Here is a 26,143-nt window from a genome sequence, read left to right as displayed (position 1 = left end):
GTCTTATAAGCAGTGCTCTAACACAATTGCATTTAAATTAGTTCAATTCAAGAAGTAAACTGAAATTTCAATTCCAAACAATTTGCTTCATTACTTTTCAATTAAGGAAAATGAAATGGAATTGACCCATAGGGCTCTGGTCAAAAGTAGTGCACTACACAAGGAATAGGGTGCCATTTGAGAGAGAGTTTGGACACAGCTGCTATGTAGCATAAGCTCCACAGCCAACACATACCACAGCCGTGGTAGACTAGCCTACTAGTCTTTCCACACAGTCGTGGTAGACTAGCCTACTAGCCTTTCTACACAGCCGTGGTAGACTAGCCTACTAGCCTTTTCACACAGTCGTGGGAGACTAGCCTACTAGTCTTTTCACACAGTCGTGGTAGACTAGCCTACTAGCCTTTCCACACAGTCGTGGTAGACTAGCCTACTAGCCTTTCTACACAGCCTTGGTAGACTAGCCTATTAGCCTTTCTACACAGCCGTGGTAGACTAGCCTACTAGTCTTTCCACACAGTCGTGGTAGACTAGCCTACTAGCCTTTCTACACAGCCTTGGTAGACTAGCCTACTAGCCTTTCCACACAGTCGTGGTAGACTAGCCTACTAGCCTTTCTACACAGTCGTAGTAGACTAGCCTACTAGCCTTTCTACACAGCCGAGGTAGACTAGCCTACTAGCCTTTCTACACAGCCGTGGTAGACTAGCCTACTAACCTTTCTACACAGTCGTGGTAGACTAGCCTACTAGCCTTTCTACACAGTCGTGGAAGACTAGCCTACTAGTCTTTCCACACAGCCGAGGTGTAGAAGTGAAATGTTCCCCTTAGCCACTGTTGTTTAGCCTATCTATCTCTGACGAGCCTGACGCGAAGGATATACTGCTTACTCAGGAAAAGGCCCCAATCCCCGTGATCTGCCTCTAGAGTAGGTGGAGAAAGAGGGGCCGAAGGGCGGGCTGTCTTCTAAGAATTCGTAGGCAATCAAATAAACCCCCACTTCCCACCATTCTGCTTGCAAACAACAATAAAATCGACGAGCTATGTGGAAGATTAAACTACCAAACATACATTAAAAACTGTAACATCTTATGCTTCACGGAGTCGTGGCTGAACGATGACAATATTAACATGGTTATACAATGTACCAGCAGGAGAGAACAGTGACGTCTGGTAAGACAAGGGGCAGCGGACTATGTACTTTGGTAAACAACAGCTGGTGCACGATATCTCAGGAAGTCTCGAGCTGGTAAGACCCAGAGTTATCTCTGCTGCAGATGATAAGTTCATTAGAGTTACCAGCCTCAGAAATTGCAGTCAAGAAACAGACACATCTCAACCTCAACTGTTCAGAGAAGACTGCCTGAATCAGCCCTTCATGGTTGAATTGCTGCAAAGAAACCACTATTAAAGGACACCAATAAGAAGAAGAGACTTGCTTGGGCCAAGAAACATGAGCAATGGACATTAGGCCGGTGGGAAATTGTGCTTTGGTCTGGAGTCCGAATTGGACATTTTGGGTTCCAACCACCGTGTCTTTGTGAGACGTTGTGTGGGTGAACAGATGATCTCCGCATGTGTGGTTCCCACCGTAAAGCATGGAGGAGGAGGTGTTATGGTGTTGGGGTGCTGTCTGTGATTTATTTAGAATTCAAGGCACACTTAACCAGCATGGCCAAGTCCTTCAAGACTGTTGGAAAAGATTTCCCGGTGAAGCTGGTTGAGAGAATGCCAAGAGCGTGCAAAGCAGTCATCATGGCAAAGGATGGTTATTTGAAGAATCTCAAATATAAAATATATTTTGATTTGTTTAACAGTTTTTTGGTTACTACATGATTCCATGTTTTATTTCATTGTTTTGATGCCTTCACTATTATTCTACAATGTAGAAAATAGCAAAAATAAAGAAAAACCCTTGAATGGGTAGGTGTTCTAAAACTTTTGACTGGTAATCTGCATATGACATATGCAGTGATAATGAATAGTAGTAATACAGAATATAATACAATATAATTGCAATGCAGTAGGAATGAATACTACATTCTTAGAAAAAAGGGTTCCAAAAGGGTTCTTCGGCTGTCCCCATAGGAGAACCTTTATTGGTTCCTGGTAGAACCCTTTTGGAACCATCTGTGGAAAGGGTTCTACATAGAACCCAAAAGAGTTCTACCTGGAACCAAAAAGGTTCTACCTGGAACCAAAAGGGTTTCTCAAAGAGTTTTCCGATGGGTACAGCCGAAGAACCCTTTTATGTTTTAGATAGCACCTTTTTTTGCAAGGATGTAATGAATATCAGGCAACGTTGTTATCAATGGACAATGAATGACTCACCCGTCATCTATGGATTTCATAGAAAGTACAGGCATGTGTGGGTGACTGTCTTGCTGCAGTCTGCACTTTCAACCTCTAATGTTTCAAATCTAGTGCATTTTCATTTTCACGCGGAGTGTACTTACTACTATATCATCATGCATTTTTCATGTGTTCCTGAGTGCAGCAAAAGTACATCTCCCCCCCTTTCTCTCTGTCTCTCTGTCTCTCTCTCTCTCTGTTTCCAATGTGCTGCAGTGAGTCTGAATCTCAGACTGAATAGTTAGCAGACAACAGGCTGAGATTATCCCAGGGAAGAGAGAAGCTCCTGAGAAGACTCTTGGGAAGCATTAGGTGGGTCTGTGTGTGTGTGTGTGTGTGTGTGTGTGTGTGTGTGTGTGTGTGTGTGTGTGTGTGTGTGTGTGTGTGTGTGTGTGTGTGTGTGTGTGTGTGTGTGTGTGTGTGTGTGTGTGTGTGTGTGTGTGTGTATGTGTGTGATGTGTGTGTGTGTGTGTGTGTGTGTTATGGTGTGTGTGTTTAATGTGTGTAATGTATGTTTTCCAAACAGTGTGTGTGTATGTTGTTGTGTGTGTGTGTGTGTGTGTGTGTGTGTGTGTGTGTGTGTGTGTGTGTGTGTGTGTGTGTGTGTGTGTGTGTGTGTGTGTGTGTGTGTGTGTGCGGGTCCTGGGAAGATTTCAACTGACTTGAAGTCATGCATTATGGTGTGTGTAATTTAATACAAAAGTAATAGCTATAGATTTTCCAAACAGACCAGTAAATATATTGTTGCCATTGATTAGTACTACTGTAATTAACATACTTACTCAATGTTGCAATAAACCAGAAATCAAACCGTGGCATACATAAAACTGAGCCAAACCAGACCAAGCTGTACTGATCTGGCCTGCTTAAAACTGAGCCGAGCCAAACCAAGCTGTACTGATCTGGCCTGCTTAAAACTGAGCCGAGCCAAACCAAGCTGTACTGATCTGGCCTGCATAAAACTGAGCCGAGCCAAACCAAGCTGTACTGATCTGGCCTGCATAAAACTGAGCCGAGCCAAACCAAGCTGTACTGATCTGGCCTGCGTAAAACTGAGCCGAGCCAAACCAAGCTGTACTGATCTGGCCTGCGTAAAACTGAGCCGAGCCAAACCAAGCTGTACTGATCTGGCCTGCATAAAACTGAGCCGAGCCAAACCAAGCTGTACTGAGCTTGTCTGCATACGCATCCATCATACTTGCTGGAGGCGTGCTGAGAATAACATATCCAAGGCAGTACAATTTGTTTTGGGTCGGCACAATGTCTGAAAAGTGTCTAGCCTCGAGGGAACTAGAATGAGAGAGTATCGATCTTTACCTGTAGTTCGCACCAGGCCACCTCCACCCAGGTCTCAGTGTCTAGGCCTTTGTAAACGGTCTTAAAGGCTCCCCTCCCCAGCTCAATGTCAAACTTCAGAAACCTCCCCCCCGGCGAGGTGGCCACGGCCTTCATCTCTGCCTCCTCCTCCTGCTCCCTGTCCCTCTCCTTCCCCGTCTGGGCAGGGGCGGAGGAGGGGGCGTCCTTGGCCCCGGGGTCCTGGGTGGTACTGGGGCTGGATGGGTCATGGTGAGTGGTGTCGTGTCCTAGGGCTGCGGAAGCTGAGGCGGCGGTGGTGGTAGCGGCCTGGGCCCCGGTGAGGGTGAAGACTGAATCCAGGTGGGGGGCGGAGTGGGACACCTCTGGGGGGTCTGCCGCTACCTCGTCCTCCTCCTCGCAGATCTCCACACTCTTCCTGAAGAAACGCTTCTCTCTCCTTAGCCTCGGCCCGTGACCTCCTGACCCTGAAGCCACCACGGTCGCAGCCGGGGATGAGGGTGTGGAGAGAGACATAGGTCTAAACGGAGGTATCTCCTCTTCCTTAACATCTCTGTCCTCCATCTCTCCTCGCCCTCCTCTACTTCCGCCTCCTCTTGGTCCTTCTCCTGTATCCCTACCCTCGGCGGCTCTCCTCTCCTGAGCCTGGGAGGAGGGGAAGTCAGAGGGGGTGCTTTGCGTCCTTTCCCTCCTGCCATCCTCCTGCTCCGTCTCCTCCTCTCGCGCTCCATCAGTTTTCTCTGAGGAGTCCTCTGTCCCCGTGGGTTCTCCAGGGTCCGTCGCCATGGGGATGCCCCTCCTGCTCCCCGTCCTCTCCTCCTCCGACCCTCTGGTTCTTGTTCAGTCCCCGTCTCTCCTCTCTTTCTGTGGTCCTCTTCTTACCCACCTTCTAGGTTCTCTGGCTGCTGTTGTTCCAGTGTTGCTGGTGACTACGGGGCTGGGCCCTGCCACTAGAGGCTCCCGTCCTCGTCTCTCCTTTCTTTAGAGTCTTTACAGAGGCATAAAGAGGATGAGCAGCACAGTGCTTCTTATCTCCACTCCGTCCTAGCTTTCTGTCCTTACTTTCTTTCTCTCCATCTCCTAAAGTGCATACCCTTTCCTGTGCACCTTACCAAGGGGACTAAACTCAATAGGCACCTCAATAAAGCCTCGCCTCAGCCAACCTTACTATATACACACGCTGAGGCAGAAGAAAGTGTTTAATGTCTCTGGGAAAGAGAGGGAAGCTGAGGGAAGCTAGGGCCTCTTCCTCCTCTTCTAGATAATCTTCTCTGTCAAAGTCTTAAGGCGAATCTCCTCAGGTAAATCCTGTGAAGAAAACAAACAAACACATTAGTATTCAGCAGGCTAGTATAGCGAGATGCGAATAACTTTCCACTGTTCAAGTCATATTCAAATCATTCATTTCCAAGAACACCAGTTTCAGTTTGATGTTTGAGATTGTTTTTGTTTGATGTTCTGGGTATGATGGTGAGGTCAGTGGGGGACTGCACAGAGGGAGGATCTGAGAATCTGAGTTCTCAGCTATATCCTGGTACTATATTCCTTTCCACAGTCAGTCCTGTCTGTCAAAGAATGCCTGCTCACAATGTGTAAAATCCTATCAAATCAAATTGTTCTTATTAATGGAGAAATGTTCATACACTCCTCAGAGGAATGGTTTCCTCATTTTGAATGTAACTTATTCCTAATAGGACACTTTAAACACTGCCTGGCTAGCACCAATTTATGCTGTTACTCCCAGGCATTTCCCCAGTGTCTGTTCCATCTCAAGTGTTGATTGCCTTATAAAAAAGGCAATATTCTGCAATGTATTTTCTATTTCTGCAGTTTGTGCCGTAGCTAGTAGCAAAATTGTATCTTCTAAATTGCTACAATCCTTAATTTGCCAGCCAGCCGATACCGACTGTTTCTTTCAGTTTCAACCCTCATAAGTCTGCTGAAGAAATTCTCCAGTAATAGGATGCCAGATAACGCAGATGGCATGTTCCATGTTTCCAGTGTTTTTGGGTTCATTCTGAAGACTCTCAGGTGATTCATTCATTTTGGATTGGGGTGGCAGGTAGCCTAGTGGTTAAGAGCGTTGGACTAGTAACTGGAAGGTTGCAAGTTCAAACCCCCGAGCTGACAAGGTACAAATCTGTCGTTCTGCCCCTGAACAGGCACTGTTCCTAGGCCGTCATTGAAAATAAGAATTTGGCCTCCTGGGTGGCGCAGTGGTTAAGGGCACTGTACTGTACTGCAGCGCCAGCTGTGCCATCAGAGTCCCTGGGTTCGCGCCCAGGCTCTGTCGCGACCGGTCTGTGGGGTGACGCACAATTGGCCTAGCGTTGTCCGGGTTAGGGAGGGCTTGGTCGGTAGGGGTGTCCTTGTCTCATCGCGCACCAGCGACTCCTGTGGCGGGCCGGGCGCAGTGCGCGCCAGGTGCACGGTGTACCCTCCGACACATTGGTGCGGCTGGCTTCCGGGTTGGATGCGTGCTGTGTTAAGAAGCAGTTGGGTTGGGTTGGGTTGGGTTGGGTATCGGAGGACGCATGACTTTCAACCTTCATCTCTCCCGAGCCCATACTCGTAGTTGTAGCGATGAGACAAGTTAGTAGCTACTACAACAATTGGATACCACGAAATTTGGGAGAAAAAGGGGTCTTAACTGACTTGCCTAGTTAAAATGTAAAATAAAAATATTAATGTATGGTGAGACTTGAGATAATGTAGGCCTACTCTGAGGAAAGGAACCATTAAAATCTGTTAATCAAAAACCACCGGGCCGGTTCAACTTGGGGCGGCAAGGTAGCCTAGTGGTTAGAGCGTTGGACTAGTAACCGTGAAGGTTGCGAGTTCAAACCCCCGAGCTGACAAGGTACCAATCTGTTGTTCTGCCCAAGAAAAGGCAGTTAACCCACTGTTCCCAGGCCGTCATTAAAAATAAGAATGTGTTCTTAACTGACTTGCCTGGTTAAATAAAGGTAAAAAAAAGAAGCAAAGTTTTCTACAGCCCAGCACCCCTAAAAAGTGTTCATACTCCATAGACTTCATAGACTATTTAAACTAAGGAATCTGTCATAGAATAATATATTGTGTAGTTTCACTATGAGTTTGTCATCAATCAGAATTTAGTGAGTGTGTTGCAATTTTAGTTGTGTTTGGAGACCAATGGTGGAGACCATTAGTCAATACAGCGGTTCTGATGATTAAAAATGGATGATTCAGTACTATGGACCATTCATTCCTTCATTATTCATTCATGAGCAGAGGGTTGCTCTTAGCGATCTGTCAACTCTTAGTGATATCTGTCAACTCGTACTTGTAGCTACTCTATTACACAGTAACAGCCTTTTCGTCTTGGTAAGCAACTACAGTGTAGATTTGGCCTTGTGTTTTAGGTTATTGTCCTGCTGAAAGGTTATTGCCCGGCTGAAAGGTTATTGTCCTGCTGAAAGGTTATTGCCCTGCTGAAAGGTTATTGCCCTGCTGAAAGGTTATTGCCCTGCTGAAAGGTTATTGTCCTGCTGAAAGGTTATTGTCCTGCTGAAAGGTTATTGTCCTGCTGAAAGGTTATTGCCCTGCTGAAAGGTTATTGCCCTGCTGAAAGGTTATTGTCTGAAAGGTTATTGCCCTGAAAGGTTATTGTCCTGCTGAAAGGTTAAAGGTTATTGTCCTGCTGAAAGGTTATTGTCCTGCTGAAAGGTTATTGCCCTGCTGAAAGGTTATTGCCCTGCTGAAAGGTTATTGCCCTGCTGAAAGGTTATTGTCCTGCTGAAAGGTTATTGCCCTGCTGAAAGGTTATTGTCCTGCTGAATCTGTTGGAAAGCAGACTGAACTATTTTGCTTGTACTTAGCTCTTTTCCATTACTTTTTATAAATAAAAAAACTCCCTAGTCCTTGCTGATGACAAGCATACCCATAATGTGATGCAGCCACCACCATGCTTGAAAATATGAAGCCTGGTACTCCGTGATTTGTTGTATTGTTACAGTGCCTTGTGAAAGTATTCGGCCCCCTTGAACTTTGCGACCTTTTGCCACATTTCAGGCTTCAAACATAAAGATATAAAACTGTATGTTTTTGTGAAGAATCAACAACAAGTGGGACACAATCATGAAGTGGAACGACATTTATTGGATATTTCAAACTTTTTTAACAAATCAAAAACTGAAAAATTGGGCGTGCAAAATTATTCAGCCCCCTTAAGTTAATACTTTGTAGCCCAACTTTTGCTGCGATTACATATGTATGTCTCTATCAGTTTTGCACATCGAGAGACTGACATTTTTTCCCATTCCTCCTTGCAAAACAGCTCGAGCTCAGTGAGGTTGGATGGAGAGCATTTGTGAACAGCAGTTTTCAGTTCTTTCCACAGATTCTCGATAGGATTCAGGTCTGGACTTTGACTTGGCCATTCTAACACCTGGATATGTTTATTTTTGAACTATTCCATTGTAGATTTTGCTTTATGTTTTGGATCATTGTCTTGTTGGAAGACAAATCTCCGTCCCAGTCTCAGGTCTTTTGCAGACTCCATTAGGTTTTCTTCCAGAATGGTCCTGTATTTGGCTCCATCCATCTTCCCATCAATTTTAACCATCTTCCCTGTCCCTGCTGAAGATAAGCAGGCCCAAACCATGATGCTGCCACCACCATGTTTGACAGTGGGTATGGTGTGTTCAGGGTGATGAGCTGTGTTGCTTTTACGCCAAACATAACGTTTTGCATTGTTGCCAAAAAGTTCAATTTTGGTTTCATCTGACCAGAGCACCTTCTTCCACATGTTTGGTGTGTCTCCCAGATGGCTTTTGGCAAACTTTAAACGACACTTTTTATGGATATCTTTAAGAAATGGCTTTCTTCTTGCCACTCTTCCATAAAGGCCAGATTTTTGCAATATACGACTGATTGTTGTCCTATGGACAGAGTCTCCCACCGCAGCTGTAGATCTCTGCAGTTCATCCAGAGTGATCATGGGCCTCTTGGCTGCATCTCTGATCAGTCTTCTCCTTGTATGAGCTGAAAGTTTAGAGGGACGGCCAGGTCTTGGTAGATTTGCAGTAGTCTGATACTCCTTCCATTTCAATGTTATCGCTTGCACAGTGCTCCTTGGGATGTTAAAGCTTGGGAAATCTTTTTGTATCCAAATCCGGCTTTAAACTTCTTCACAACAGTATCTCGGACCTGCCTGGTGTGTTCCTTGTTCCTCATGATGCTCTCTGCGCTTTTAACGGACCTCTGAGACTATCACAGTGCACGTGCATTTATACGGAGACTAGATTACACACAGGTGGATTGTATTTATCATCATTAGTCATTTAGGTCAACATTGGATCATTCAGAGATCCTCACTGAACTTCTGGAGAGAGTTTGCTGCACTGAAAGTAAAGGGGCTGAATAATTTTGCACGCCCAATTTTTCAGTTTTTGATTTGTTAAAAAAAGTTTGAAATATCCAATAAATGTCGTTCCACTTCATGATTGTGTCCCACTTGTTGTTGATTCTTCACAAAAAATACAGTTTTATATCTTTATGTTTGAAGCCTGAAATGTGGCAAAAGGTCGCAAAGTTCAAGGGGGCCGAATACTTTCGCAAGGCACTGTAATTTCTTTGCCACATTTTTTGCAGTTTTACCTTCGTGTATTATTGCAAACAGGATGCATGTTTTGGAATATTTGTATTCTGAACAGGCTTCCTTATTTTTTACTTAGGTTAGTATTGTGGAGTAACGACAATGTTGTTGATCCATCCTCAGTTTTCAATCACAGCCATTAATCTCTGTAACTATTTTAAAGTCACCATTGGCCTCATGGTGTAATCCTTGAGCGGTTTCCTTCCTCTCCTGCAACTGAGTTAGGAAGGATGCCTGTATCTTTCTTGTGACAGGGTGTATTAATACACCATCCAAAAGCTCAATTCATAACCTCACCATGCTCAAAGGGATATTCAATGTCTGCTTTTTTTTACCCATATACCAATAGGTGCCCTTCTTTGCGAAGCATTGGAAAACGTCCCTGGATCTGTCTTTGAAATTCACTACTCGACTGAGGGAACTTACAGATAATTGTATGTGTGGTGTACAGAGATGATGTAATCATTAAAAAAAATAATTTTAAACACTATTATTACACACAGAGTGAGTCCATGAAACTTATTATGTGACTTAAGCACATTTTTACTCCTGAACATATTTTTATTTTATTTTTTTATTTAACTAGGCAAGTCAGTTAAGAACAAATTCTTATTTTCAATGACGACCTAGGAACAGTGGGTTAACTGCCTGTTAAGGGGCAGAACGACAGATTTGTACCTTGTCAGCTGGGGTGTTTGAACTTGCAACCTTCCGGTTACTAGTCCAACGCTCTAACCACTAGGCTACCCTGCCATAACAAAAGGGTTGAATACTTGGTTAATACATTTCAGCATTTTATTTTTTATTAATTTGCACACATTTCGAAGAACATAATTCCACTTTGACAATATGGGGTATTGTGCGAAGGCCAGTGAAACAAAATCAAATTTAATCAATTCTAAATTCAGGCTGTAACACAACAAAATGGGGAAAAAGTCAGAGGGTGTGAATACATTCTGAAGGCGCTGTACATTACTACTTAGACCCATACAGTACAGTAATACATGCTATAGCAAGCTCCTCCATCTGTGGCCTACATTAAGGCTATAGTCTGTTTACAGAATGAGGATTGAGACAAAGATGAAAGGTGGACACTATAACTATAAAGAGCACAAACTCTATTCTGTCTATAGATACATGTCATAGAAGTACTGTAGGTCCAGCTGCTGTCTAGTCAGGTAGCTACAGTAATATTATTCCAAACCTCTCAATTGACTTATACCTCATTCACATTACAGTGCTAACCTGAACTTTTCTCTTTGTCCTTTCCTGTCCTTTGACCACAAACAAGGGAAAGGAACCAGAGTGGAGACAAACATATTATATAGGACAGACATTAGCCTGGTCCCAGATCTGTTTGTGCTATCTTACCAACTCCTATGGTCATTGAAAATGAATTGGACATGACAGCACAAAAAGATATGGGACCAGACAGTGGGGAATGGGGACAGACATGATATAAGTGAGTCTATGAATGAGACAGACATGGGTCGATAGGTAAGGCCTCAGCAGGAAATAGGTGACACGGGGGAATATCTCCTTTAAACACAAGCTTATTCCCCAGTGTCCCCAGGGCAAGGAGTTCCCATGGAACAGAGTTATCACAGTGCATCAAACACATTCACACTGACACAGCCCATCGCTCTCTCCCTCGCAGTCACTGACTCTCCTACACACACAGACACAGACACGCAAGCACACACACAGACACAGGCATGTATACATGCACACGCATAAACACACACACACGCACACACACACACACGCACACACACACACACGCACAAACACACACGCACACACGCACACACATGTATACATGCACACGCATACACAAACACACACATATGTACATACACACACACACATGTATACATGCACACGCATACACAAACACACACATATGCACATACACACACATGTATACATGCACATGCACACGCATACACAAACACACACATATGCACACACACACACACACACACACACACACACACACACACACACAAGTATTGAATTTCAAGCACAGATTCAACTACAAAGAGCAGGGAGCTTATCGAAAGCCTCAAAGAGAACGGCAGTGATTGGTAGATGGGTAAGAATAAAAAATCAGACATTGAATATGTCATTAAGCATGGTCAAGATAATAATTATGCTGTGGATTATGTTTAAACCACCCAGACACATCAAAGATCTCGTCGTCCTTCTGAACTGAGCTGCAGGACAGGAAGGAAACGGCTTAGGGATGTCACCATGAGGCCATTGGTAATTTTAAAACGGTTACAAAGTTCAATGGCTGAGACAGGAGAAAACTGAGGATGGATCAACAACATTGTAGTGACTCCACAATAATGACCTAAATGACAGATAGAAAAGAATGATAGAAATAATCCAAAACATGCATCAAAGCACAGAAGTAATACTGCAAAAAAACACAGCAAAGGAATACACTTTTTGGCCTGAATGCAAAGCCTTATGTTTGAGGCAAATTCAACACAAAACATCACAGCGTAACAGCTTCCTTATTTTCAAGCTTGGTGGTGGCTGCATCCTGGTATGGGTATGCTTGACATCGGCAAAAACTGGGGAGTTTTTCAGGATGAAAAGAAACGGGATGGAGCTGAGCTTCGGAAAAAGTCTAGAGGAAAACCTGCTTCAGTTTGCTTTATACCAGGAATTCACCATTCAGTGGACAATAGCCTACAACACAAAGCCAAATATACACTGTAGTTGCTTACCAAGAACACAGTGAATGTTCCCGATTGGCCGAGTTACAGTTTTGACTTAAACCTGCTTGAAAATCTATGGACTTGAACATTTCTGTCTAGCCATGATCCCCAACCCCTTGACAGAGCTTGTAGAATTTTGAAAAGAATAATGGGCAAATATTGCACAATCCATGTGTGCAAAGATTTTATAGACTTTCCCAAGAAGACTCATAGCTGTAATCTGAGGCTGGCACTAAGACAGCATTGAATGAGCTGTATTCTGTCATAAGAAAACAAGAAAACGCTCACTCAGAGGAGGCGCTCCTAGTAGCTGGGGACTTTAATGCAGGGAAACTTAAATCCGTTTACCAAATTTCTATCAGCATGTTAAATGTGAAACCAGAGGAAAAAACACTGGACCATCTTTATTCCACACACAGAGACGCATACAAAGCTCTCCCTCAACCTCCATTTGGCAAATCTGACCATAATTCTATCCTCCTGATTCCTGCTTACAAGCAAATATTAAAGCAGGAAGCACCAGTGACTCGATCAATACAAAAGTGGTCAGATGAAGTGGATACTAAGCTACAGGATTGTTAGCACAGACTGGAATATGTTCTGGGATTCCTCCAATGGCATTGAGGAGTACACCACATCTGTCATTGGCTTCATCAATAAGTGCATCGATGACATCGTCCCCACAGTGACCGTATGTACATACCCCAACCAGAAGCCATGGATTACAGGCAACATCCAAACTGAGCTAAAGGCTAGAGATGCTGCTTTCAAGGAGCGGGACTCTAACCCGAAAGCTTATAAGAAATCCAGCTATGCCCTCTGACAAACCATCAAACAGACAAAGCATCAATACAGGACTAGGATCGAATCGCACTACACCAGCTCTGACACTCGTCGGATGTGGCAGGGCTTGCAAACCATTATAGACTACAATGGGAAGCACAGCCGAGAGCTGCCCAGTGACACGATCCCACCAGACGAGCTAAACTACTTCTATGCTCACTTCAAGGCAAATAATACTGAAACATGCATGAGAGCACCAGCTGTGTGATTACGCTCTCCGCAGCTGATGTGTGTAAGACCTTTAAACAGGTCAACATTCACAAGGCCGCAGGTCCAGACAGATTAACAGGACATGTACTGCGAGCATGTGCTGACCGCCTGGCAAGTGTCTTCATTGACATTTTCAACTTCTCCCTGTCCGAGTCTGTAATACCAACATGTTTTAAGCAGACCACCATAGTGCCTGTGCCCAAGAACACTAAGGTAACCTGCCTTAATGACTACCAACCGGTAGTACTCACATCTGTAGCCATGAAGTGCTGGTTATGGCTCACATCAACACCCTTATTCCAGAAACCCTAGACCCACTCCAATTTGCATACCGCCCAACAGATCCACAGATGATGCAATCACTATTACACTCCACACTGCCCTTTCTAGAGGTCGACCGATTAATCAGAATGGCCGATTAATTAGGGACGATTTCAAGTTTTCATAACAATCGGAAATCGGTATTTTTGGGCACCTATTAATGCATAATTTAAAAAAAATTACACCTTTATTTAATCTTTATTTAACTAGGCAAGTCAGTTAAGAACACATTCTTATTTTCAATGACGGTCTAGGAACGGTGTGTTAACTTCCTCGTTCAGGGGCAGAACGATAGATTTTCACCTTGTCAGCTCAGGGGATCCATCTCGCAACCTTACAGTTAACTAGTCCGACGCAATAACGACTTGCCTCTCTCTCATTGCACTCCACAAGGAGTCTGCCTGTTACACGAATGCAATAAGCCAAGGTAAGTTGATAGCTACAATTAAACTTATCTTATAAAAAACAATCAATCAATCATAATCACTAGTTAACTACACATGGTTGATGATATTACTAGATATTATCTAGCGTGTCCTGCGTTGTATATAATCTGACTGAGCATACAAGTATCTAAGTATCTGACTGAGCGGTGGTAGGCAGAAGCAGGCGCATAAACATTCATTCAAACAACACTTTTGTGTGTTTTGCCAGCAGCTCTTCGTTGTGCGTCAAGCATTGCACTGTTTATGACTTCAAGCCTATCAACTCCCGAGATGAGGCTGGTGTAACTGAAGTGAAACGGCTAGCTAGTTAGCGCGCTAATAGCGTTTCAAACGTCACTCGCTCTGAGCTTGTGGTTGTTACCACCTGAGAATATTGAAGACTCATGTTAAAAGGAACCACCAGCTTTCATATGTTCTCATGTTCTGAGCAAGGAACTTAAACGTTAGCTTTCTTACATAGCACATATTGCACTTTTACTTTCTTCTCCAGCACTTTGTTTTTGCATTTTTTAAACCAAATTGAACATGTTTCATTATTTATTTGAGGCTAAATTGATTTTATTGATATATTATATTAAGTTAAAATAAGTGTTCATTCAGTATTGTTGTAATTGTCATTATTACAAATAAATAAATACAAATCGTCCGATTAATCGGTAGCGGCTTTTTTGGGCCTCCAATAATCGGTATTGTCATTGGAAAATCATAATCGGTCGACATCTAGCCCTTTCCCACCTGGACAAAAGGAACACCTATGTGAGAATGCTATTCATTGACTACAGCTCAGAGTTTAACACCATAGTGCCCTCAAAGCTCATAAATAGGCTAAGGACCCTGGGACTAAACACCTCCTTCTGCAACTGGATCCTGGACATCCTGACGGCCGCCCCCAGTTGGCAAGGGTAGTCCCCTCCTGTACTCCCTGTTCACTGATGACTGCAAGGCCAGGCACGACTCCAACACCCTCATTCAATTTGCCGATGACACAACAGTGGTAGGCATGATCACCGACAATGACGAGACTGCCAATAGGGAGGAGGTCAGAGACTTGGCCATGTGGTGCCAGGACAACAACCTCTCCCTCAGCGTGATCAAGACAGTAGTTGATTGTGGACTACAGGAAAAAGAGGACCGAGCACACCCCCATTCTCATCGACTGGGCTGCAGAGGAATAGGTTGAGAGTTTCAAGTTCCTTGGTGTCCACATCACCAACAAACTAACATGGTCCAATCACACCAAGACAGTCTGAAGAGGGCACGACAAAACCTACTCCCCCTCAAGAGACTGCAGCTGCCCCATCGAGAGCTGCCCTGGCTGGTTGCATCACTGCCTTCTTCACATTTCATTACAAATTCTTATTTTCAATGACGGCCTAGGAACAGTGGTGTTAACTGCCTGTTCAGGGGCAGAACAACAGATTTGTACCTTGTCAGCTCGGGGGTTTGAACTTGCAACCTTCCGGTTACTAGTCCAACGCCTTAACCACTAGGCTACCCTGCCGCCCCATGATTGATTGATTGTTTTTATAAGATAAGTTTAATGCTAGCTAGCAACTTACCTTGGCTTACTGCATTCGCGTAACAGGCAGTCTCCTTGTGGAGTGCAACGAGAGAGAGAGGCAAGTCGTTATAGCGTTGGACTAGTTAACTGTAAGATTGGACAATGTGAAAATCTGTCGTTCTGCCCCTGAACAAGGCAGTTAACCCACCATTCCTAGGCCGTCATTGTAAGATAAGAATGTGTTCTTAACTGACTTGCCTAGTTAAATAAAGATTAAATAAAGATGTAAAAAAAAAAATATATATATATATATATATATATATAAATCGTCCAAATCGGTGCCCAAAAATACCGATTTTCGATTGTTATGAGAACTTGAAATCGGCCCTAATTAATCGGCCATTCCGATTAATCGGTCGACCTCTAATACACACACAACTGTACCATACGTGCCTGCACACAAACACATGTCCTCTTTAAAAAAAATAACAAATCCTGACACCAGGGAAATTACCTCCCAAATTGGCAGCAAATATGATCAATATCAGTGGTCATAAGAGATAAGGATAACAAACAAAATACTGTTAAGACAAAGCCTGGTTTTGGGAGGCTTTGTATGGTGTGTGTCCCAAATGGCAACATATTTCCTAAATAGTGCACTACTTTTTACCAGGGCCCTGCTCAAAAGTAGTGCACTATATAGAGAATAGGGTGTATAGGTCGCTGGTCTAAAGTAGTGCACTATATAGGGATTATGTTGCCATTTGGATCGTAGACCCTGTGTTTTTGTGTGAAGGTACATGTTCACAATCACATCATGTCACTGCTGGTCTGAAGCTCATCCATTCAGCCTTGCAGTAATGGAGTTACATCAAGTAGGCCTACATGTAATGAGATCTGAACATCCAGCTGTGTTCTGCCTCCCTGTCCCTCCAGGCCCTTTATGGACCATATTAGGTGTGTACACTTGACATGCAGCCTAATATATATATTTTTTAATGCACAGCAGAAATCATCATGACTCTTCCAGTTGATTATTATGAATCGTTTACAATTTGCCTATTACTGCTCAGTTCCATTTAACCCCAAACATCTCTATAAAACTGGAACTCAAAGTAGATTTTTTTTTTACAGTCTACTGCAAACATGACAAACTAGCTACAATAAAATGTGTCACGTGGTAACCCCATACTTCTCTAATGAAACATGAACTCAAAGTTTGAAAACGTAGTTAATGTACAGCTAATGCAAGCATGGGAAACTAAATTCCATCACACAATTTAGGCTACCACAGACTCCATCACATAGTACACCATGGACATGGACAACAGAGGGTCCCTCTGTACCACAGAGTCGCTGCAATGCAAACATAACAAACACTGTGCTCCCGCTTTCCCTCTCTCCCTTCTTTTTCATCCCTCCCTTCATGGGCATACACACATTAATCCCCTGGGACTGAACAACTTCTGGTGATTTAGTCAGGCGGACAAAGGAGGAGCCTGGGGAATGGGGTGCGTGTCAGTGTGTGTTTGTGTTTCACTGTGTGCGTGGTCGTGCATGTGTGTGTTGGGGGGGGTGCAGTGTTTGTGTGTGTGTGTGTGTGTGTGTGTGTGTGTGTGTGTGTGTGTGTGTGTGTGTGTGTGTGTGTGTGTGTGTGTGTGGACAGAAAGGGAATGAGAGTGGAGAGAGGGGACATCAAGGTTCCAAATTGAAAGAGAGAGAGCGCGAGAGAGGGAGAGAGATTTAGAGAAAAAGAGCGGCAGGTGAGCGTTGGGTCAGTAACCAAAAAGTTGCTGGTTCAAATCCATGAACCGACTTGGTGAAAAATCTGTTGATATGCCCTTGAGCAAGGCACTTAACCCTGGACCAGAGCGACTATAAATGTGCGGAGAAAGAAGCAATGGGGCTGGCTAGTTTGAAGGGGTGGGAAAAATGTTGTGTGAAAGAGAACAAGAGAGAAATGAAGAGGGGGGCACAGACAAAAAGGGGGTTGTGGGGGATTCTCCCTGATTAAATATGCCAGTGTTTGTGTGAATGAAAGCAGTGACTATAGCTACATTTCTGCTTGAACAAAAACAACTACTGTTTGCACAGGGATGAATAGGACAGAGAACATGAGAAAAAGAGAGGAATGAGAGTGGATTGGGTATAGAGGAAAATGACTGGAGCTATTTGATTCCATTAGCATAGTAATATTTCCATAGGCTGAGTGGCTGATTGTGTTCGAATACCCATACTAGTGTACTAAATATTATACAACACATTTTTTTTAAATAATATGTGAAATTTGTAGAAATAGTACTCGGAAGGCGCCATCCAATGCCCGCCAGTCATTCATTTTGGTACAGCACATCAATTTATCTCATTATCAGATGTTGTCAAACATGTCGGAAAAGATGAGTGAATTCTACTAGATCAAACGCCGAAATGCAGTTTAGGTGTGTAGTGTGCTAGTATTGGTATTCAGACATGGCCACTGACTGTGACTAGGAGCATAAGGAGCCGAAGCTCGGTGGGTTTTGCCCTGTGGCGTATTGCTCCGTCCAGGGCACAGCAGTTTGGTCATAGAAATAAAAGCACTGCACAAATCGCCGCCAATACACTCATTATGACGTCATTGACTTAAATAGTGATCTATTTGTGTTTGGTGTGCCGCTGCCACGCTGCCCTATTGACCCACACTACTGGTGGGTTCAAACCCTTCAGTGGGGCGGGGAGACTTGGCATGTCCGTGACCCAGGACAACACCCTGTTGTTCTCTGCAAACATCAAAGCAGTGACCCGCTCTACAATATCAGTAGAATACGACCTTTACTCACACAGGAAGTGGTGCCGGTCCTAATCCAGGCACTTGTCATCTTCTGTCTGGACTACTGTTGGCTGGGGTCCCCGTTGCTGCCATCAAACCCCTGAAATTTAGCCAGAATAGCTCAGTCCATCTGGTGTTCAAGTTATCCCATGTCACCCTGTCTAAGCTCGCATCATCTTCAAGGTGCTTGCCTACGGAGCTGCAAGGGGAAATGCCTTTCCATACCTTCAGGCTATGCTCAAACCCTACATCTCAACCCAAGCACTCCGTTCTGCCACCTCTGGTCTCTTGGCATCCCACCCCTGTGGTAGGGAAGCGTGTGTATGAACGTGTGTGTCTTTTTACCTTTATTTTACTATGCAAGGAAGTTAAGAACAAATTCTTATTTTCAATGACGGCCTAGGAACAGGGGCAGAACGACAGATTTGTACCATGTCAGCTCGGGATTTGAACTTGCAACCTTTCGGTTACTAGTCCAACGCTCTAACCACTAGGCTACCCTGCCTCCCTGTCTGTGTGCTGGAAAGAAAGAAAAGTTTGAATACAAGAGTTGTTGCTACACTGTCCTCTGCCTGGCAACACATCTAAATAAGGCCATTCAAAGGATTGTAGACATCTGAGCCTGATGAAGACCTTTGCACAATAAAAACATTGCACAATAAAACTGTGGGAGCATATGTACAGTGGCAGGTATCTATCATTCAGACATCAGTAGCAGGTATCTATCATTCAATCATCAGTAGCAGATATCTATCATTCAGACATCAGTGGCAGGTATCTATCATTCAGACATCAGTGGCAGGTATCTATCATTCAATCATCAGTAGCAGGTATCTATCATTCAGACATCAGTGGCAGGTATCTATCATTCAATCATCAGTAGCAGGTATCTATCATTCAGACATCAGTGGCAGGTATCTATCATTCAATCATCAGTAGCAGGTATCTATCATTCAGACATCAGTGGCAGGTATCTATCATTCAGACATCAGTGGCAGGTATCTATCATTCAATCATCAGTAGCAGGTATCTATCATTCAGACATCAGTGGCAGGTATCTATCATTCAATCATCAGTAGCAGATATCTATCATTCAGACATCAGTGGCAGGTATCTATCATTCAGACATCAGTGGCAGGTATCTATCATTCAGACATCTGAGTTTACATTTCAAATCTCAGAAGGATGAATAGTGATACAGTACTTTGATGACGAGATGAAAGCATGTGTCCTATTGGTCAAAGTATCAAGTACCAGCCATTTTGTATTCAATCAAAGGCTACTGGAAAATCCTAAAGGCATACCCGTAACTGGAGCTGTCCTGGGGTCAATGCATGATTCATGTAAAAGCTTAATTTATTTCTCTGGTTGGACGTATGTGATGAGGGATGGATACCGAGATGAACAGTGATGCTGGGTAAATAGCCTATATAAAGCAACACCTGGGACAGTCTGACTAATTTACAGTTGAAGTCGGATGTTTACATACACCTTAGCCAAATACATTTAAACTCAGTTTTTCACAATTCCTGACATTTAATCCTATTAAATATTCCCTGTTTTAGGTCAGTTAGGATCACCACTTTATTTTAAGAATGTGAAATGTCAGAATAATAGTAGAGAGAGTGATTTATTTCAACTTTTATTTCTTTCATCACATTTCCAGTGGGTCAAAAGTTAGTATTTAGTAGCATTGCCTTTAAATTGTTTAACTTCGGTCAAACGTTTTAGGTAGCCTTCCACAAGCTTCCCACAATAAGTTGGGTGAATTTTGGCCCATTCCTCCTGACAGAGCTGGCGTAACTGAGTCAGGTTTGTAGGCCTCCTTGCTTGCACACGCTTTTTCAGTACTGCCCACAAATGTTCTATGGAATTGAGGTCAGGGCTTTGTGATGGTCACTCAAATACCTTGACATTGTACCCTTAAGTCATTTTGTCACAACTTTGGTTAGGTAAGTATGCTTATGGTCATTGTCCATTTGGAAGACCCATTTGTGACCAAGCTTTAACTTCCTGACTGATGTCTTGAGATGTTGCTTCAATATATCCACATAATTTCCCCTCCTCATGATGCAATGTATTTTGTGAAGTGCACCAGTCCCTCCTGCAGCAAAGCACCCCCACAAAATGATGATACCACCCCTGTGCTTCAAGGTTGAGATGGTGTTCTTTGACTTGCAAGCGTCCCTCTTTTTCCTCCAAACATAAAGATGGTCATTATGGCCAAACAGTTCTATTTTTATTTCATCAAACCAGAGGACATTTCTCCAAAAAGTATGATATTTGTCCCCATGTGCAGTTGCAAACCGTAGTCTGTCTTTTTTATGGCGGTTTTGGAGCAGTGGCTTCTACCTTCTACCTTCTACCTTGCTCATTTTACTGTGGATATAGATACTTTTGTACCTGTTTCCTCCAGCATCTTCACAAGGTCCTTTGCTGTTGTTCTGGGATTGATTTGCTCTTTTCGCACCGAAGTACGTTAATCTCTAGGAGACAGAATGCGTCTCCTTCCTGAGCGGTATGACGGCTGTGTGGTCCCATGGTGTTTACCTGCGTACTATTGTTTGTACAGATTAACGTGGTACCTTCAGGCGTTTGGAAATTGTACCCAAGGAAGAACCTGACTGAGGTCTACAAATAAAATGTATGAGGTCTTGGCTGATTTCTTTTGATTTTACCATGATGTCAAGCAAAGAGGCACTGAGTTTGAAGGTAGGCCTTGAAATACATCCACAGGTACACCTCCAATTGACTCAAATTATGTCAATTAGCCTTTCAGAAGCTTCTAAAGCCATGACATCATTTTCTAGAATTTTCCAAGCTGTTTAAAGGCACAGTCAACTTAGTGTATGTAAGCTTCTGACCCACTGTAATTGTGATACAGTGAATTATAAGTGAAATAATCTGTATGTAAACAATTGTTGGAACAATTACTTGTCATGCACAAAGTAGATGTCCTAACCGACTTGCCAAAACTATAGTTTGTTAACAAGAAATTTGTGGAGTGGTTTAAAAACAAGTTTTAATGACTCCAACCTAAGTGTATGTAAACTTCCGACTTAAACTGTATATCAACGCCCAAAACACACAGCTTCAGCTAACAGGTCTAGACTTGAGCAACATACCAGGAAGAGGAATAGTTTGTATTTGGATAGAAGCTGAATGAAAATGTGCACTTGTACACAGACATCAGACCGTCCAACAACAACAACACAGTTTACAATAAGAATCTATTTTGAGGAGAGATGTTCAAAGACATAAAATGCCTTATCTAACTTTGAAAAGAGAAGTTAAACTTCCTTCCTCTCCTCTAATCATAATTACCATCACAGTATCCGACTCTTTGATAGTGTTTCTCCTGTCCTGTATTTAGACTGGGACTTGGAACTTCCATACAACACTCAAACACACAGTGGTTGTTCTCTTCCCATTGGAGGAACCCAAGACTTAAGAACACAACAACTACTATTGTCCAATCCAGGTCAAGCATGTGACACTGAGGGCAGTGTAGGTAGCAAGCACACAGAGGACCTTTAGATCCCTCAGAGAGGAGGGGGACTGAGATCCCTCAGAGAGAGGGGGAGAAGAGAAAGAGAGAGGGGGAGGGGAGAGCGAGTGCAAGTTTGAGTGAGATCACTCAGAGAGACGAGAGTGAGAGGAAGAAGTATTATCTAACCGTCTATTATTCTGCTGTCCCACTCCCCTTCTCTTCTCCTCTCTCCTGTCCTCCCCTCTCTGCTCGCTTCTCTTCTCCTGTCGACTCTCCTCTTCTCCTCTCTCCTGTCCTCCCCTGTCCCCCTCTCCTCCCCTTCTCCAACCCCGTCCTCCCATCCCTTCCCCCCTCTTCTCCTCTTTACTCCTTTCTTCTGTCCCTTGTCCTCCCCTCCCCTCCCCTCACACTCAACAGTCTATCTAATCCAGGTGAGAGGGCCTTAATCAGCGGATGTCTCTGTGATGAGTCAGGATTACAACATGTTACTAAAGTGTCTTAGGTCTACTACTGAGATGGAGCTCCGATCCACAAGGTGGATGGAGCCCGGGCACATGGTGGATGGAGCTCTCGCACATGGTGGATGGAGCCCTCGTCCATGGTGGATGGAGCCCTCGTCCATGATAGATGGAGCCCTCGCACATGGTGGATGGAGCCCTCGCACATGGTGGATGGAGCCCTCGTCCATGGTGGATGGAGCCCTCGTCCATGATAGATGGAGCCCTGGTGGATGGAGCGCACATGGTGGATGGAGCCTCGCACATGGTGGATGGAGCCCTCGTCCATGGTGGATGGAGCCCTCGCACATGGTGGATGGAGCCCTCGCACATGGTGGATGGAGCCCTGGCCCATGGTGGATGGAGCCCTCGCACATGGTGGATGGAGCCCTGGCCCATGGTGGATGGAGCCCTCGCACATGGTGGATGGAGCCCTGGCCCATGGTGGATGGAGCCCTCGCACATGGTGGATGGAGCCCTCGTCCATGGTGGATGGAGCCCTCGTCCATGGTAGATGGAGCCCTCGCACATGGTGGATGGAGCCCTCGCCCATGGTGGATGGAGCCCTCGCACATGTTGGATGGAGCCCTCGCACATGGTGGATGGAGCCCTCGCACATGGTGGATGGAGCCCACGCACATGGTGGATGGAGCCCTGGCCCATGGTGGATGGAGCCCTCGCACATGGTGGATGGAGCCCTGGCCCATGGTGGATGGAGCCCTCGCACATGGTGGATGGAGCTCTGGCCCATGGTGGATGGAGCCCTGGCCCATGGTGGATGGAGCCCTCGCACATGGTGGATGGAGCCCTGGCCCATGGTGGATGGAGCCCTCGCACATGGTGGATGGAGCCCTGGCCCATGGTGGATGGAGCGCTCGCCCATGGTGGATGGAGCCCTCGCACATGGTGGATGGAGCTCTCGCACATGGTGGATGGAGCCCTCGCACATGGTGGATGGAGCCCTCGTCCATGGTAGATGGAGCCCTCACACATGGTGGATGGAGCCCTCGTCCATGGTGGATGGAGTCCTCGTCCATGGTAGATGGAGCCCTCGCACATGGTGGATGGAGCCCTCGCACATGGTGGATGGAGCCCTCGCACATGGTGGATGGAGCCCTCGCACATGGTGGATGGAGCCCTCGCACATGGTGGATGGTGCCCTGGCCCATGGTGGATGGAGCCCTCGCACATGGTGGATGGAGCTCTCGCACATGGTGGATGGAGCCCTCGTCCATGGTGGATGGAGCCCTCGTCCATGGTAGATGGAGCCCTCGCACATGGTGGATGGAGCCCTCGCACAGGGTGGATGGAGCCCTCGCACAGGGTGGATGGGGCCCTCGCACATGGTGGATGGAGCCCTGGCCCATGGTGGATGGAGCCCTGGCCCATGGTGGATGGAGCCCTCGCACATGGTGGATGGAGCCCTCGCACATGGTGGATGGAGCCCTCGCACATGGTGGATGGAGCCCTCGCCTCTCAGACCACGGCACATATTTTATTTCTATGCTACTGAGTGTCACCTCTGAACCAAACTGTTTCATAGTTTATATTAGAATAGTGATTTATTATAAGCTGTACTCTTTATGGTTTTCAGTGACTGGGATCAGGGGGTTAATTTATTAAGTCCTCAGCATTTTTGTCAAGAAGGAGTGGTCTGATAACGACTTGAGTACATCACTATTATAGGACATGGCTGAACCAAAAATGGCACCATATTACATTTACATTTACATTTAAGTCATTTAGCAGACGCTCTTATCCAGATATCCCCTATATGGTGCATTACTTTTAACCAGGGCCCTATTGGCTCTGTTCAATGTTGTGCACTATATAGGGAATAGGGTGCAATTTCAGACGCTACCATCTGCTATTACTCCCAGTGGGGGGATCCAATAAAACATTATACCAGTGCTTTGATGCTCTCTTTTAACAAACTTTTTTTAAACAAAAAAATAAGTATTTTGAATCATCACTATGTATATGTATATATATAAAACATTTAATAATAATAAAAGAGGATAAAAATTTGGCAATGGCAATTCTGATTTACAAATGGACAAGCCAGTGACAGCCAATGATAGTCATTTTTACAGGCTGTAGTATAGGGCCATATGTGGTTGTCGTCAGAAGACACATCATGTTGATGGATTCTAATTTGACCTTAGCATAAAAGCAAAACGCAATTAATGATGGTGTTTGTAGCCTATAGCCTGATATTGTTTACAATAAACACAACACGGCCAAGCGCAGGTCCTTCCTCAAAAGGCTCCTCTTGCTGGCTGACTGCTGCAGACTGTAGAAGCCGTGGCAGGATAAATGTTTGTCACCTAGCGCGCGAGGGTTTGCTATAATTTATGATTGACACGTCAGATTGAAATCCCACAAAAATCATAAATGGATACGCCAGGTTATAATAAGACAATATATTTGTTGTTTCAGCAGGGGAAGCTAAACTGACGTAACAAGCAATTGGAAAATAATACATTTGATGGCATTTTCCATGGAGCAGGCGCACGGGCGCGAATACTAGGCTATCCAGCATTACAGAAATCTGACATAACGCAAACAATGTAACCTATGAAAAAAATATATAAATTTTGAAGCCTGCCCTGTGCTGGGGATTAAATAAGAAAATGTGAGGCACGATATCACCGAGTAGAAGCATTTAACTCCCCAATTAGACATCATGGTAGTTAGCGTACAATAACAGATTGCAACACCTAAGCTACCCTGGTGAACAGAAATAGGGATCCTATTCCAAGCTGTCCAGCACTGTTGGAAATTCGTTATAATTGAAACAATGTAGCAAGAAAACAAGAAAACTGCACTTACCTAAATGTATCATCAGGTGACGTCCGTTCTGATTTTTTTAGGCAAACTGGTAACCCAGACAGCTAGCAAGCTAGCTAAACAAGCCCTATAATTTATATTCCGTTATGTAGCTACACAAATTATTTCAAACGTTGCTCAAGCGACCTTTAAATTTCACTTCATTGCCTATAATGATTTTAACAGCAATATTCCATCAGATTATGCAATATACGATTTATTTTCAAATATACGACTCATTTTTAAAATTTGAGCTTCACCATTAGTGCGTGTCGGTAAATCCAAGTTTGAAAATCCCAACTAGAGTCGAGTCTTTCTAAATCTACACGAGAGCAGGCAGGTCTAACGGTATGTGCCACACAGATATGCGACATAAATGTATATACACTTATACATGCAGATACCTTCAGACGTTACTTATGTACATAATTTACAAGATAGGAGTCACACGGCCATCTGTGTACAAGGTGTAACTGCACGCGCTTGCTGACTTCTCCATTCCTCTCGACAACCCGCGAGGAGGCTCTGATGTGCGCACGCGAGCGCTGCTGAAATGGGCCACAAGAGGGCGGCATTCAACTCGCCTGCTTTCTGTTGTGGCCTCTCCCATTTGAATGACATATTGCATTACACAGTAGTAAGCCCCATTACATTGTTGTCTTGCAAATACGTATGACCTGCTCTACATGGCATTTGAGTTCTTCTTCTTACATTTAGATTGGGCATGCTAGAAATGTCTGTAATTGCACGTAACAAAAATCTATGACTTGTCATTTGTGAAATTGATGTTTAGGCGTCATTTCCCCATTTCTTATGCATCGGCTCAAATTCAAGGCCAGGGTTTAGCATATAATTTGCATAATGCCCAAAAAGCATGCAGATGGAATAATGGTCACATTCCACAAAACATGACAAAGAAAGAGATCTCAGTGAAAAGGGGCCATTTTCTTCCCATTCCGCAGACCCCTGGTTAAGGCACTCACACAAGTACAGAATGAACTGAATAACCCCGTCTTTTGGCGCCCCCTAATGGGTTTAAACAGATGACTGCTGTCTGTCCACGGTGCATGACACTGCTTCCTATTCTTCATGGAGCATGCAGATGGGGGCATTATGCATGACTTCCCACAGATCTGGGGCTGCATGTAACAAGACGGAGGAGACGTGCTGATCTAGGATCAGCTT

At 44.4% G+C, this 26,143-nt stretch overlaps 1 protein-coding gene across 4 annotated transcripts in view; it reads right to left on the bottom strand.

Annotated features, from left to right (window-relative positions):
* The window catches only part of LOC135503999 (serine/threonine-protein kinase WNK3-like), a 100,434-nt gene extending 74,955 nt beyond the window's left edge, over positions 1-25,479 (bottom strand). For 3 of the 4 annotated variants that reach the window (XM_064922235.1, XM_064922237.1, XM_064922238.1), the window contains exons 1-2: positions 24,962-25,479; positions 3,670-4,974 (exon numbers count right to left, since the gene is read on the bottom strand). In XM_064922235.1, the coding sequence (XP_064778307.1) occupies positions 3,670-4,452 (783 nt within the window). In that variant the 5' untranslated portion in view covers positions 4,453-4,974; positions 24,962-25,479. Of the gene's footprint in view, positions 1-3,669; positions 4,975-18,152; positions 18,232-24,961 lie in introns of those variants that run through there. The other variant, XM_064922236.1, reaches the window with a different exon arrangement.
* Between the last annotated feature and the right edge of the window lie 664 nt (positions 25,480-26,143).

Source organism: Oncorhynchus masou, chromosome 18 (genome assembly GCF_036934945.1).
Source record: "Oncorhynchus masou masou isolate Uvic2021 chromosome 18, UVic_Omas_1.1, whole genome shotgun sequence".
Taxonomy (NCBI): domain Eukaryota; kingdom Metazoa; phylum Chordata; class Actinopteri; order Salmoniformes; family Salmonidae; genus Oncorhynchus; species Oncorhynchus masou.
This window is presented reverse-complemented; position numbering and strand designations above follow the sequence as displayed.